General features: G+C 40.4%; 1 protein-coding gene across 6 annotated transcripts in view; it reads left to right on the top strand.

The window, feature by feature from the left end:
- The first annotated feature begins 4,305 nt into the window (after positions 1–4,305).
- SNAP91 (synaptosome associated protein 91) overlaps positions 4,306–15,406 on the top strand; it is a 149,192-nt gene continuing 138,091 nt past the window's right edge. For 2 of the 6 annotated variants that reach the window (XM_046005718.1, XM_046005719.1), the window contains exons 1-2: positions 4,634–4,838; positions 5,723–5,882. In XM_046005718.1, coding sequence (XP_045861674.1) covers positions 5,753–5,882 — 130 coding nt within the window. In that variant the 5' untranslated portion in view covers positions 4,634–4,838; positions 5,723–5,752. Of the gene's footprint in view, positions 4,413–4,633; positions 4,839–5,248; positions 5,334–5,722; positions 5,883–15,406 lie in introns of those variants that run through there. The other 4 variants (XM_046005714.1, XM_046005717.1, XM_046005715.1 and 1 more) reach the window with 3 other exon arrangements.

Here is a 15,406-nt window from a genome sequence, read left to right on the forward strand (position 1 = left end):
ACACGACAAGGATGCCCACTCTCACCACTCTTGTTCAACATAGTATTAGAAGTCCTAGCAATGGCAATCAGACAACAAAGAGAGATAAAATGTATCCAAATTGGCAAAGAAGAAGTCAAACTCTCTCTCTTCCCAGATGACATGATTTTTTATATGGAAAACCCCAAAGACTCCACCCCCAAACTACTAGAACTCATACAGCAATTCAGTAACGTGGCAGGATACAAAGTCAATGTACAGAAATCAGTGGCTTTCTCATACACTAAATGAAAATACAGAAAGGGAAATTAGAGAATCGATTCCATTTACTACAGCACCAAGAACCATAAGATACCTGGGAATAAACCTAACCAAAGAGGTAAAGGATCTATACTCGAGGAACTACAGAAAACTCATGAAAGAAACTGAAGAAGACACAAAAAGATGGAAGACCGTTCCATGCTCTTGGATCGGAAGAATAAACATTGTTAAAATGTCTATACTGCCTAGAGAAATCTATACTTTTAATGCCATTCCAATCAAAATTCCACCAGTATTTTTCAAAGAGCTGGAGCAAATAATCCTAAAATTTGTATGGAATCAGAAGAGACCTCGAATTGCTAAGGAAATGTTGAAAAACAAAAACAAAACTGGCGGCATCACATTAACTGATTTCAAGCTTTACTATACAAAGCTTTGATCACCAAGACAGCGTGGTACTGGCATAAAAACAGACACACAGACCAGTGGAACAGAGTGGAGAGCCCAGATATGGACCCTCAACTCTATGGTCAAATAATCTTCGACAAAACCAGAAAAAATAAACAGTGGAAAAAAGACAGTCTCTTCAATAAATGGTGCTGGGAAAACTGGACAGCTGTATGTAGAAGAATGAAACTCGACCATTCTCTTACACCGTACACAAAGATAAACTCGAAATGGATAAAAGACCTCAACGTGAGACAGGAATCCATCAGAGTCCTAGAGGAGAACATAGGCAGTAACCTCTTCGATATCAGACACAGCAACTTCTTTCAAGATATGTCTCCAAAGGCAAAGGAAACAAAAGCAAAAATGAACTTTTGGGACTTCATCAAGATCAAAATCTTCTGCACAGCGAAGGAAAGAGTCAACAAAACAAAAAGGCAACCCAGAGAATGTCATTTGCAAATGACAGTACAGACAAAAGGTTGATATCCAGGATCTATAAAGAACTCCTCAAACTCAGCACACACAAAACAGATAATAATATCAAAAAATGGGCAAAAGATATGAACAGACACTTCCCCAATGAAGACATACAGATGGCTATCAGACACATAAAAAAATGCTCATCATCACTAGTCATCAGGGAGATTCAAATTACAACCACATTGAGATTTCACCTTACACCAGTTAGAATGGCCAAAATTAGCAAGACAGGAAACAACGTGTGTTGGAGAGGATGTGGAGAAAGGGGAACCCTCTTACACTGTTGGTGGGAATGCAAGTTGGTGCAGCCACTTTGGAGAACAGTGGGGAGATTCCTCAAGAAATTAAAAATAGAGCTTCCCTACGATCCTGCAATTGCACTGCTGGGTATTTACCCCAAAGATACAGATGTAGTGAAAAGAAGGGCCATCTGTACCCCAATGTTTATAGCAGCAATGGCCACGGTCGCCAAACTGTGGAAAGAACCAAGATGCCCTTCAACAGACGAATGGACAAGGAAGATGTGGTCCATATACACGATGGAGTATTATGCCTCCATCAGAAAGGATGAATACCCAACTTTTGTAGCAACATGGACGGGACTGGAAGAGATTATGCTGAGTGAAATAAGTCAAGCAGAGAGAGTCAAGTATCATATAGCTTCACTTATTTGTGGAGCATAACAAATAACATGGAGGACATGGGGAGATGGAGAGGAGAAGGGAGTTGAGGGAAATTGGAAGGGGAGATGAACCATGAGAGACTATGGACTCTGAAACACAACCTGAGGGTTTTGAAGGGGCGGGGGGTGGGAGGTTGGGGGAACAGGTGGTGAGTAATAGGGAGGGCATGTATTGCATGGAGCACTGGGTGTGGTGCAAAAACAATGAATATTGTTACGCTGAAAAGAAATTTTAAAAATTAATTAATTAATTAATTTTAAAAAAGAATGTTGAAATCCTTGAATTGTGGATCTATTTCTCCTTTTAAAGCTCTTAGGTTTTGCTTTAGCTTATTTTTTAAAAAGATTTTATTTATTTATTTGACAGAGAGAGAGAGAAGAAAGGCAGATTCCCCACTGATCAGGGAACCTGATGCAGGACTAATACTAATACTGATCCCAGTATTAGAAGGAGTCAAATTATTTCTTTACAGTCATCAAGAAATAGTAGGAATGATTTTGAGAGGACTACAATGGAGATGTTTCTTTTTCGTAAAAAATAGTTTTGCTGCTTTCACAATTAAGTGATTTCAGTTGTTTATAAAAATAGATTTCTTTCCACTTGATCTGGGTGGCTTCTGTCTTCACCTGAAAGATCTTCACCATTTCCACTCCCTCAGCTCATTGACCTCTTTAGATGGACATCAAGTGAAACTGGAGGCACGAAGTTGCACGTACAGTTAACTAAGAGATCCGTGGTCTAATCACTTACAGAATTTGAGGCTCATGGCCTGAGCCAAAAGCTGACACTTAATTGACTGAGCCACCCAGGCACCTCTGCTTTAGCTTATTTTGAAGCTCTGTTCCTAGGTATATAAACATACAGGATTGTTACAGCTGCTTGATGAATTTTTATCATTATGAAATGTACCTCTTTATCCATACTAAAATTCCTTACTCTGAAGTCTACTTTGTATGATGTTAGTATTGTCATTAAAGCTCTTTTTAAAATCAGATTTATTGAGGTACAATTTACATATAACAAAATTCACCAATTTTAAGTGTATAAATTGATAAGTTCTGAGAAATATTGTGTAGGGTTGTGTAACCATCATCACAGTTATGATATAGAATATTTCCATCACTATGACAAGTCACCTTCTACCCTTTGTGGTCAGTCTCTTCCCCCACTCCTGACATCTGATATGCTTTCTGTCTCTATTGTTTTTCCTTTTTCAGAATGTTATATGAATGGAATCACAACACATAACATTTAGAGCTTGGACTTTTTTGATTTAGCATAACGTATTTTTAACCCCATTGTTAGTTCGTTCTTTGTTACTGCTTAGTAGCATTCCATTGTATGGACACACCACATTTTGTTTACCCACTTAGAAATAGAAGAGTATTTATGTTTCTTTTAACATGGGGCCATTCTATAAAGCTACTGCAAAATTTGGGTACATGTTTTTAAATGGAATTATCTCTTTATTTCTCTTGGACAAATATCTAGGTGTCCTATTGCTAGATCATACAGCAAGACTAGTATCTGAAACCCAAGAATGGTGATCTTAGGCTATCTTTCTTTCCTCAACACATTTCTAATTAACGCAAGACTCAGTCCCAAAAGTTATGAAATCATGACTCCATAATGAACACTGTAGGTTAAAAGGAGTTCACCACAAAAACCTGATATCTATAGGTAAACATTTTAAGCCTTTAAGGTCCGATAGAGGCCACGTGCAGCCAGAAAAAAATGTTAAGAAAACTGACAGCTTAAATTCTGATCTTGATTCTACTTGGAGAATGTAAAAGTTTTTCAAGATTACAATAAGTAACAATTTTTGAAAATAGGGATATGTGAAACTCCTAACCCAGTCCAAATCCCCGTTTAGAAATTCATCTATGCAATGTGAATATACTCAAGACATTCAGACACTATATTTAATTGGTAGACGTTACTTTTTAAGGATACAAAGAGTTTTCCCTAGACACCCAAATAATTACTGTGAATATAACTTGGGCCTTGATTGATGGCTTTGTTCGTTTTTCGCGCTTGCAGCAGACCTCTGTATCCGTTTAAGACGAAGTGGCTAGAATCACCTGCGCATCCTAGCTCCCAATTGCAATTGAAACAGGTAAAGGAGATCAAGGAGCCCAGACGCAGGTAATGGCATGGCTGGCTTGGAGAATATGACATTTAAATCTCCCTGCCCTTCCCGGCCGCGGCTGCCTCCGACAGTCGGGCGTGTCAGAGACCAAATGTAGAGGAGAGAAGGGCTGGGCTTTGCCCGGCCGCGAGCAACGACGCGCTAGCCTTGGCCTTCGCAGCAGCACTTGAGGAGCCCACTGGCAGGGCTGCTCGAACGCCCCCGCCGCCCTCCACGAATCCCGCAGTAGCCCGGCAGGTGTGCGCGGTGCGCGCGCACGCAGTGCGTGCTGGGTGCGGGTCTAGCCGGCAGAGGGGCTGCTGGACGCCTCGCGGAGGCTGGTTGGCTGGTGGGTGTCGGCCTCCCAGCTATCCCGCCTCCTTCTCGTCTCGCGCTGGCCGGGGATGCTAGCGCGCGGCGCCCCCTTGCCTGTAAGCCGGCGGTCCCGGGTGTGTGTGTGGGGGTGGGGGGGGGGGGGGTTGTGTGTGAGTAGCTGGGAGGGGGCCGCGAGGCGCTCGGAGGAGAGCTCGCCCGGGTTAGTCCGCCGCCGTCACCTGACTAGTTGGAGCAGCCACAGCTGAGGTGGGGGCGGGGATGGGAACGCGGCGCGGATCGCTAGAGAGACGCGGCAGCGCCGGCGGAGGAGGCGGCGGCGGCGGGCGGGTACAGGCTCCTGGGACCACGGGCGGCGGGCGCAGGGACCCCGGAGCTGAAGACTGGGGGCCGCGCTAGGGCTGGAGGCGTCTCGCCCCAGGGCACGGGTCCGCGCACGGCCGCACACACCCACCCGGCGCGGCTTCCCTCGGCGGCCCAGGCGCCGCTCATCCTGCGGCTGGAGGCGCCGCTCCTGGGGCGGGGTGAGTACCCGCGGCCCCGGCGTGGCCCCCTCCCCCGCGCCGGGGCAGCGCGCGGATCCGGAGAGGATAATCCTAGGGCGCGGAGAAGGGGAGCGGCTGGGTGACAGCTCCGCGGCGCCCTCGAGTGCGGGCGGGGGGCTGGGCTGGGCTGTCAGCCGGTCTCTGCTCCACTGCCAGGAAGGGCGAGGCGCCGAGAGACTCCGGCGCCTCCGCAGAGCCCCCGGGCGGCCCCTGCGGCGCAGATTGGGGGCGAGGGGAGGGGACTCGGGCGAAGGGCCTCGGCGGGGCTTTGGAGGCGGTGGCGAGGAAGGAAGGGGAGGCGAGGGCATAATATGGCGCAACGCTAGGATAATCTCCACCGCGCCCGAGGGAGGACGAGCCCACTGCTGCAGCAGCGCGAGGAGGAGGAGGGGTACGGTCAGGGCTTGGGTATCCGATTCATCCCCCGGAGCCTGCGGGCTACGAGGAAGAAACACCGCGGCGGGCAAGCGAGAGGTGGGCACCCGGTGGGCGCGGCGCCCAGGGAATAAGCCCGACGCACACCGGGGCTGGTCGGACACGCGGGTATCAGGTTGCAGGCAAAGTGCAGATTGACAGGCGGGCGCCGGAGGGGAGAGGCGGGCGGCAGGGCGAGTGGGACCCGGACGGTGTCACGAAGCTGGGACCGGAGCCCGTGCCGGGGTTTCGTGACGGATCTACTCTTATTGGAGACCCCTCTAGATCGCGTCTCAGCAGCGGGGCTTAGCGCGTTGCTGGCTCCTGGAGCTGGTACCAGGGCGGGGACGGAGGAGAAGAGAGCCGCCGTGCGGCTGGAGGAGGCAAGGTTGCTCGGAGGGTAGGGTCTGCGGGTTTAAAGCAGGACCATCTCCCCTTCTTTCCCGCAGAAGAGGAGGTGATAGACGCGGCCGGAGAAGATGTCGGGCCAAACGCTTACGGATCGGATCGCCGCCGCACAGTACAGCGTGACAGGCTCCGCTGTGGCGAGAGCGGTCTGCAAAGCCACCACTCATGAAGTGATGGGCCCCAAGAAAAAGCACCTGGACTGTAAGCATCTTTTTATATAAGTGGGACATGCGCACGGCAGAGGCGCCCTGGATGCCGGCGTGCGGCCTGGGCTTGCTGTCGATAATGCTGCAGCTTTCAGAAGTCACAGCTGGGCTGCCCCTGAGCTCGAAATCTCCAGACCTGGAGGTGTTGCCTTGGGTCAACTCTGAAACCTTGTTTGTGTATGAGCCATTTTTTTTCTCCTGTTGACCTCCAAGGTCTTGGTGGAGGAAAAAAAAAAGAAACAAAAACAAAACTGTGTGTATTAATACTATAAAATACTGAGGAATTGTACATTCTGGATTAGGCACTTTTCACCTCTTTTTTTTCTTTCTCCACACCTCACCCCTTTGTCTAGGTTACAGGAAATCAGGGGTTGCAGAGTCATATACCGCTCCCAAAAAGAAAAGATTAAGAAAGATGAAATCATAAAAGGTCAAACTTGTCACCCTAGTTTTCTAAATACATGTTTGAATAGTTTTAAAATAGTGTCTTCTTTTTCAGTGTGGCTGCAGAGATTTCGTGTGTGAGTGTGGGTGTGTGAGTGTATGTTGTATGTAACCACACCAAACCGAAATAAATTCAAGCTATTGAATGAGGAAATTGGACTTCAGAGATAATGGCGATTTCATTTTACACATCCTGGCACACTTCTTTGTCCCTTTCTCAGAAACTGCTGGGCAGAATGACTATGCTGTGGTCACAAAATGGATGTGCTTTCCCAGCATTCGAGATGGTGCACTTTTACAAGAAAACATTTCATTCATAATGCTTTTTCTTTTTATTGGTTATTTGATGGGAAAAAAGCTTTGATTTAGTTTGGAATCTATGGTTTTCTGATAAAAATTTTTCATTGGATTATCACAGTCAATATTTTGTTATTGAAGGACAAATAGGGACTTAGAGAAAGACTTTCCATTTAAAAACATGTACCCAAAATATGTTCTATAGCAGCTTTTCAGTCTTTCTGAGATGCTCAGGATCTGCTCTGATATGCTATTTGTTGGTAAAGGTCAGTGTTGGCCTAAGAGACACAAGTGTAGCCATACCCATTTCCCATCTGGCTTCCTTTGCTCATTTTCTGGGTTTCTTTTGCTTCAGGCCTTCCCTAGTGTCTGCCTTGTGCAGCTCAGAAAATGGCACTAGTGTTAGAATTGACTTTAGTCCTATTATGTATATAAGCACAGCTTGATGGAGCTTACAGCCGGACATTGTAAGGGTTGTCCAGCCTTGTGAGGCTGTTGTGTTGTAAAATTGAGTAATTTTGCTTTGAGAGGCTTGTCTGAGGGGAAAACAGCATTACTCCTTTCCTGAGGGAATTTTTAATCGAATTTGTTGATATGGTATCATGCGTTATATATGCAGTACGGGGTGGAAGAGGCCGCCAGGACCAGGGCACCTAACAGAAGTGGAAATTATAAATTCATGACCAGCTCATTTTGCTGCAGCATGCTGAATCATTTAGCCATCTTTCCATCAGTTTCCCCAACTCTGGAAAGGTGACTCATGTTTTCAAGGTATGTGTCAGTCTAGGAAATACTCGTAATAAAAAAGCTGTAGGTAATGGATTTGCGAAATGCTTTGAAAATGGTGGATCAGTATATTGATACATTTCACAGAACGTTCACAGATCTGAGCATTTCATTAAAACATTTGGATACTCACTTTTCCATATCTAAGTATTTAGTCACCTTAATCTTTTAGATCTGGATGGCCTTTTAAAAATTTTCAAGGTGGAAGGTTTTCCAGTATCTCCAGCATATGTTAGTGAGTAGGGTGATTTTGAAGATGTGGAACGTAAGGGGGAGATTCTGTATTTAGAAAGCAGATGAAGCAGGAATTGGTTTGAATTATTAATGTGAATAATCGTAACAGTTAAATATTTATTGAGCAGTTACTATATGCCAGGCACTGGGCTTTATATTATTAATTTATCACTGCTTAACAAGTTCAGGGAAGATAATTAACTTTTAACAGCTTTTAACCACTGCACTTCACGACTGTCTGTGGTTTATTTAGTCATAGTTTCTGTTGGGAGGGGGGAAGGAACAGTATTAGCCTGAATGGTTTAATTTCCAAAATACCCATCCCGTTTGTATGGCTTTGTGTGAAATCAAGGAGCACACCCTTATTGCAATCTCTTTGATACGTGTGAAGAACTTTAAATTTGGTCAGTTAAAAAAAATGAGTGAAAGACAAGTACTGAAAAGTATTAGTTATTCTTTTTGATGTTTTGCTTTTTGAATAAGTAATAAAATAAATTAACTGCACTTAAAAACAACCTTTGGGCAGAATTTGGAAAGACAGATATCGTATTACTGTCTGATAGCACATTACTGAAAAATGATACAGAAAATTTGAAAATAGAAATGTTGTGGTATTTATATGCATTGTAAGAAGGCATCTTTGCTTGGAATTCCTTGTGAAGTTCTTTTAAATAACAGTTGGCTACCTTAGTAATTTATTCACAGGTTTTCAGTAACACCAGTTATAAAAGTGAATCACACCTGTTATTAGAACATGCAAACACATAGCTAAGTTTTTCCTATAGGCACTGAAGCATTCTTAAGTAATGTTTTAGTTTTGAAAATACTGAATAGTAGTTGGGAGGAAAAGAGCACAATATAGAGCTGGGGATCCGAGACCAAAAATTTTTCAATTTTAATTTGTTTGTTGTATAATTTTGGGGTTAGGAGTTTAGGTTGGAAGATTATAAGACTAAAGTTTATGGTTTTATGATTTTCCCCCCAGGTATTAGGTTAACTGAATGGGCTCCAAATATTTTTTATTTAAAGTACTAGTTTAAAAGATTTTTTTTTTCTCTGTAGGTTGATAGGCCAGGAAAATTGCTATGAATTCTGGTGATTTATAAAATTATGCTTTATGGTATATGGTTTAAACATTTGCAGGAATGATTTGTTAACATCTGGGGGCAGAAATATATATGATGAGAAGGTATAGATAAAGAAATTCTAGACATACAGTCTCAGATTTTCCCCCTTTTTTTCCAATAAGTTAAGTTTCTTAGCAGAAAAATGTATTCAGAAAAGCGTCACCATAATTAACAGTTATATATTGAATTTAAAATAATATTAATATTTTAATATTCTAAATAATGATTATGTATTTTAAGGTACTTTTGGATTATGTTAAATTTTTATTCCATTCTCTACTGTAATAATGTTGCCACTTGCACATGAACATTGAGAAACATCTGACCCAGTGTTAGTTTGACATTAGTTTTTCAGGAGCACCTGTACATCCTTATTTCCTTTTCTTAGTAACTTCATGTACCTATTTGGTAATATGTAAAAATATCCAGGATTCAGAAAGTATTTACCTTCTTGGTTATAACTCTTTTACATTTTAGCTGCTTTTCCTTTTCTGTTTTGTAGTTGATGACATAAACCATAGCTCAAGTCAAGTAATAAGATAGTAAGATCCAGTAAGGCTCCTAGTATCTACCCAAGTGCTGTGTCACTAAAGACAGCCAAGAAATAGTCAACCCAACATAACACCTGCAGGGAGAAACTTGGAAAGTTTGGCAGCTCTAGTATAAGATTCATTTCTGTTCGTAGCTTTTACCAACAATTTCTATATATGCTGTATTTTTTTTTAAAAAACCTTTTTAACATCATCAAAATTGAAACTTAGATATTACTGTTAATATCAAACCAAACCTCATGAAAAGTCAGATTGGTTATCATAATGCTGTTTTTCATTCTAAACCTCTTGAGCGTTTTTAATAATGACCTTATGCCACCTAATGAGCAAATGATTCAGGTTCCAAATTTTATGTTTGAGAAATACTGACTGGCATTTTATAAATGATTCCTGTCCTCCCAAATTAAGAAAAAAGTAAAATTTGGGACATCTGGGTGGCTCAGCCAGGTGGGCGTCTGACTCTTGATTTCAGCTCAGGTTATGATCTCAGGGCAGTGGGATTGAGCCCCACATCAGGCTCCATGCTCAGCAGGGAGTTGGCTGGACATTCTCTCTGTCTCCCTGTGCCCCTCCACCTGCTTGCTCAAGCACTCCCCCCACCCCCAAATTAATTATTTAATTAAAAGATTTTTATTTCTTATTAGAATGTCAGGTAGAATAGGATATGGATAGAATATAGGATATATAGGATATAGAATAGGATAATAGGAGATATGGACTGTGTTTTGATTCAAGTCAAATATTGGCAAATTACCACAAAATACCTGCCGCTTTAATTTTATTCATGAAATATCTGTAAAAAAGAATTTTGTGAGTAAACGGAATGAAATTCTAACTCTAAATTTTAATTAGTTACAGTAGATTTAAGTTTATTTGCTATACCTAAGCCAGCTTAGTAAAAATAAAATATATTTTGATTTATAGAAATGCTTTTTGCCCACCAATTCAGTTGATACCACACCTATATTTTTGATAACTTAATAAAGCTTTCTATAGTGCACAGATCCAAAAAGTAAGCAGAGATTATTGAATAAAATTAATTAGATCAATGTATAAAAGTTTACTGAACACTAGAGTAACTTTCAACATGAGAAATGTACTAATTTTCTGTAAGGATATTTTACTTTTGTTCCATTTGTTCTCATTTCACTATTTAATATTGATTAAACATACCCTCTCATTCTTCTATACCAAGGCATGCTCATGTTCCTTCTTGATTTCACCAGAAGACCCAGCCCAAGCATGGAGATGGAGATAGTATTTTTTAGGCAGTCAGGAAGAGCTGGGGGAAATACACTTTTGAAAAAGCATTGAGTCGATGATCATTGATACAGCAAATCTGTAAGGGGTCCAATCTGTATGGTCCAGTGACTTTCCGAGACAGCACTCAGCATGCCAGGAGTGGGGAAGAGAAATTCTATGAGTTTCAGGGGTTGGCAGAAGCAGATAAAGCAGAGGAGTGGCAAAGAATCTCAGATAATAGCAGGGAGCATGCTTTAGAAATGACTTAAAATAATTAAGCAGACTTTATGTTAGCTAGTGGAACAGTAGGATTTTTTTCTGGATCTTTTTACTTCCACATTTTCAGAGAAATCTTTTTTTTTTGTGGTATAATGTTAATTCTATTTGGATCACTTCAAATATTTTTTTCTCCTTTGGTGATTGGTGTGGTTGGCAGATTATGTTCTTAGAACCAGTATAAAATTGGTAATTCAAATCAATTTTTTAAGTGTTACAAAAATTGAACATATGGAAAAAATATAAATTATATTCAGAGTAGGTAAATTTACATCTTAATTGCAATATTAGGTTGCAGCATCTTAGATTAAAAATCTCAATTTTTGGTACATTGCCATATGAGTTTTAATGTTTAATAAATGGCTGCTGAACTCTTACCTGTAATTTAATCTGTGCACTTAGTTGCTATGGATCCATCTCTTAGCTTTCACAAATAAATGTCCTTTAAATATCTTCCCTCCTCCCTTCAGATTGATTGATGCTGGGATAGGGTATTCTTGGAGCTTATCTAGGTTTCAATACTTGGTAAAGGTCAGAAGTGACATATAACCCTCTTCCCTGAGGACCTAAGATGCTTTCCTTACAGAGTTGTATTTTAGGTGACTCAACTCCTGAGGCAGTTGCTACTGACTAAGCCTTCAAATATAAGCATAGTTTATTTAAACAATTTGAAAAGCCACATTTCTTGCTATTAAAAATATTTATTCTCCAGTTTCACCTCGTTGGCAATTTTTTTTGTCTTCACCGAGAAACATTGTCTGCTTGTGAAGGGAAATGTTGACTTTTTTTTTCTTAGGTGTTTTTGTAATGTGCTCTAGGTTTTGCTTCTCGTAAAGGCGAGACTAGTTGAATGGCATACCCAGTGTCAATTGCATGATCAGCTATAAGACAGGATGACATCTTCCTAGGAGCAACCGGGTGGAAGCACAGGCCAGAGAGAGAATTGTACCCTGAAGCCCATAGCCCTCTTACAACTGGGTTCCTGCTCTCTCTTCATTTGTACCAAATATGTGAGGATCCTTCCTGCCCTCCCATGGATACATAAACTTCCTCTATTATGCATCTTTAAGTGGGATCTAATGTTTCCTAAAGGATTTTGTGATATGCCATTCCTGGCTACTCAGGAGAGAGAGAAGATGCATCATTGTCTACTTCATGTGATTTTGCTTTTTGGCCTCATCATTAATTATTCTCCCAGGGTTAGCACTTTTATTTTAAATGATAATTCTCCTCCTTTCTATGTCAGTTATTCTGTCATCTGTATTTTTAAGCTCTCCTCTATCTCTCTCATACGCATTTTCAAGTATCTCCATTTAAAACAAAGCCACCTACACACAACTGTCCTTGGACCCTTTGCCCTCTTCCAGCAACCAACCTATTGTCCCTTGTTTTTCTTTCACACCCAAGCTTCTTGAAACAGAAGTTCACCATTCCAAAGAAAACACACACAAGTCTACCCTTCTCTTTGGATATTCTGTGTCTTTGGCTTGATCCATGCTTGAAGTAACAGGATTGCTATTAGGGGCCAGACATTGCCAATCCAGTTGGCGAAGCCACTAATTTGAGAGTTATCCCTCATCTCTCACATCCAGTGGGTGCTCAGTAGTTAAAAACTCTCTGAAATCCCCTTCTGAACGGTCTCTGCTTTGCTTATATTTTATTTATTTATTTATTTTTTTAAAGATTTTATTTTATTTATTTGACAGAGAGAGAGATCACAAGTAGGCAGAGAGGCAGGCAGAGAGAGAGGAGGAAGCAGGCTCCCTACAGAGCAGAGAGCCCGACATGGGGCTCGATCCCAGGACCCTGAGATCATGACCTGAGCCAAAGGCAGTGGCTTAATCCACTGAGCCACCCAGGCGCCCCTGCTTTGCTTTTAGATCAGAAATGAACCTCATTTGTAAAAGGAAGGTTGGTAATAGTACCTACCTCATCTTTGGTGAGGAATAAATGAGATAATGTGTGTAAAATACACACACAAAAGTTCAATGAATATCAGTTATTACTACCACTGTTACTGTTAACCATTACTCTACAATTATTGTTCGTGCTATGTTGCCCCTGCTAGTGTCATTACTGCTACTTCCACCACCATAACGACAGATAGGATCATTAGTGATTTGCCCTTACCACTTCTCCATGCTTGTTTTTTCCTCCCTGCTTTCAGTCGCTTCAGTTTTTACATGAGTTCCAACTTTCTCTTTCTATAGTTTGGAAGTTTGAAATCTGTATTATTTCTGTTCTTTTAGTGATCCACCTTTGGAAACTTTATTATGCCTACTAAAACAGTTATCTTTTTATTTTCTCCCAAAGAAGAGAAACTTAAATTTTTACTCCAACCACCCACTTCTTACTTACATGCTATGTTTTCTAGTATTTTAATTCTACCATAGTTTTAACCCCCAAAGCTAGACATTGTTATTTGATACAGACAGTGTTTATGTCAGTAAATCCTCCTTGACTTCTTTTCTCACCATTGCTTCGTTATGCCTAAGATTTTTCTGAACTCTATCCTTTTAAAGGATAGAGTTCAGTGAGTCTTTAGTAGTCAATTCTGATTTTGTCTAAAAAAAAAAAAAATCTAATTCTGCCCATATTTTTGAAGGATAGTTTATCTATATACACAATTCTGGATTGACAGTTATTTTTCCTTTGAAGATAATTTCACTCTTTTAGGTTCTGTTATTCTTTTTAAGAAGTCATATATGAGCCTACCTGCCTTTAGGTAATCTCTATTTTTGTGGCAGCTTTTATAATTTTGTTTGTCTTGTCCTATAGTGTGTGTCTGTGTGTAGGTGTAGCTTTCTTTTTTTTAATTTTTTTAAATTTTAATTTCAATATAGTTAATATAACAGGGTTATATTTGTTTTACATATGCAATATAGTTTTACATATACACTTTGAATTTATTTTTTTGTATGGCGTAAGAAAGTTGCATTCTTTTATATGTAGCAGTCCAGTTTTTCCATATTTGGAGACATTACTCAGTGCTCATCATAAGTGTAGTCTTAATTCTCTTCATCTATTTCATCTGTCCCCACACCCACCTCCCCCCTAACCATCTCTATGGTTCTCTATACTTCTCTCTATAATTCTCCCTCTGTCATCTCTATCGTTCTTTGTAGTTAAGAGTCTTATTTTTTGGTTTGTCTCTTTGTTGTTGTTCTTCTTTTTTTGTTTCTTAAATTCCACACATGAGTGAAATCATATGGTATTTGTCTTTCTCTGACTGGCATATTTCATTTAACATTATACCCTTTAGATCCATCATGTTATTGCAAACGGCAAGATCCCATTATTTTTATGGCTGAGTAATATTCCATTGTGTGTATATATACACCACATCTTCTCTATCCATTCTTCTATCAGTGGACACTTGGGCTATGTCCATATCTTGGCTATTGTAAATAATGCTGCAGTAAACATAGGGGTGCATATATCTTTTTGAATTAGTGTTTTCATATTCTTTGGGCAATTATCCGGGAATGGAATTATTAGGTGATATGGTAGTTTTATTTTTTGCCTTTGGAAAATTGCCATATTGTATTGTGACTGCACCAGTTTGTTTTCCACACCAACAATGCAAGAGAGTTCCTTTTTGTCCACATCCTCACCAACACTTACTCTTTCTTGTATTTTTGGCTTTAGCTGTTCTAACAGGCATGAGGTGATAGCAACTATGATTTTGATTTGCATTTCCCTGATGATAAAGGCTGATGAGCATCTTTTCATGTGTTCATCTATGTGTCTTCTTTGGAAAAATACCTGTTATATTTGTTTTACGTGTACAAGATAGTAGTTTAGTACTTGTAGACATTGGCCATCTGTATGTTTTCTTTGGAGAAATAACCTGTTCATGACTTCTGCCCATTTTTGAATTAGATTATTTCTCTTTTTTGATGTTGAGTTGTGTAAGTTCTTTATATATTTTGGATACTAACCCTTTATTGGATATGTCATTTGCAAATATCTCCTCCCATTTAGTTAGTTGTCTTTTAGTTTTGTTGACTGTTTCCTTTGCTGTGCAGAAGCTTTTTATTTTGATGTCCCAATCATTTATTTTTCTTTTGTTTCCCTTGTCTTAGGAGACACATCTAGAAAAATATCACTATGACTAATGTCAGAGAAATTAATGCCTATGCTTTCTTCTAGGATTTCTATGACTTCATTTCTCACATTTAGGTCCTTTACTCCATTTTGAATTTATTTTTGTGTATGGCGTAAGAAAGTTTAATTCTTTTGTATGTAGTAGTCCAGTTTTTCCAACACCATTTATTGAAGAGACCATCTTTTTCCCATTGCATATTCTTGCCTCCTTGGTTGGAGATAAATTGGCCATATAGTCCTGGATTTATTTGGGCTCTCTATTCTGTTCCATCGATCTTTGGTTTTTGTGCCTGTACCATATTGTTTGATTACTACAGTTTTGTAGCATATCTTGATATCTGGGGTTGTGATACCTTTTATACTTGTTTTTCAAGATGCTTTGGCTGTTTAGTTGTTTTGTGTGTGCGTGTGTGTGTGGTTCCATATACATTTAAGGATGTTTGTTCTAGTTCTGT

Source organism: Meles meles, chromosome 5 (assembly GCF_922984935.1).
Source record: "Meles meles chromosome 5, mMelMel3.1 paternal haplotype, whole genome shotgun sequence".
Taxonomy (NCBI): domain Eukaryota; kingdom Metazoa; phylum Chordata; class Mammalia; order Carnivora; family Mustelidae; genus Meles; species Meles meles.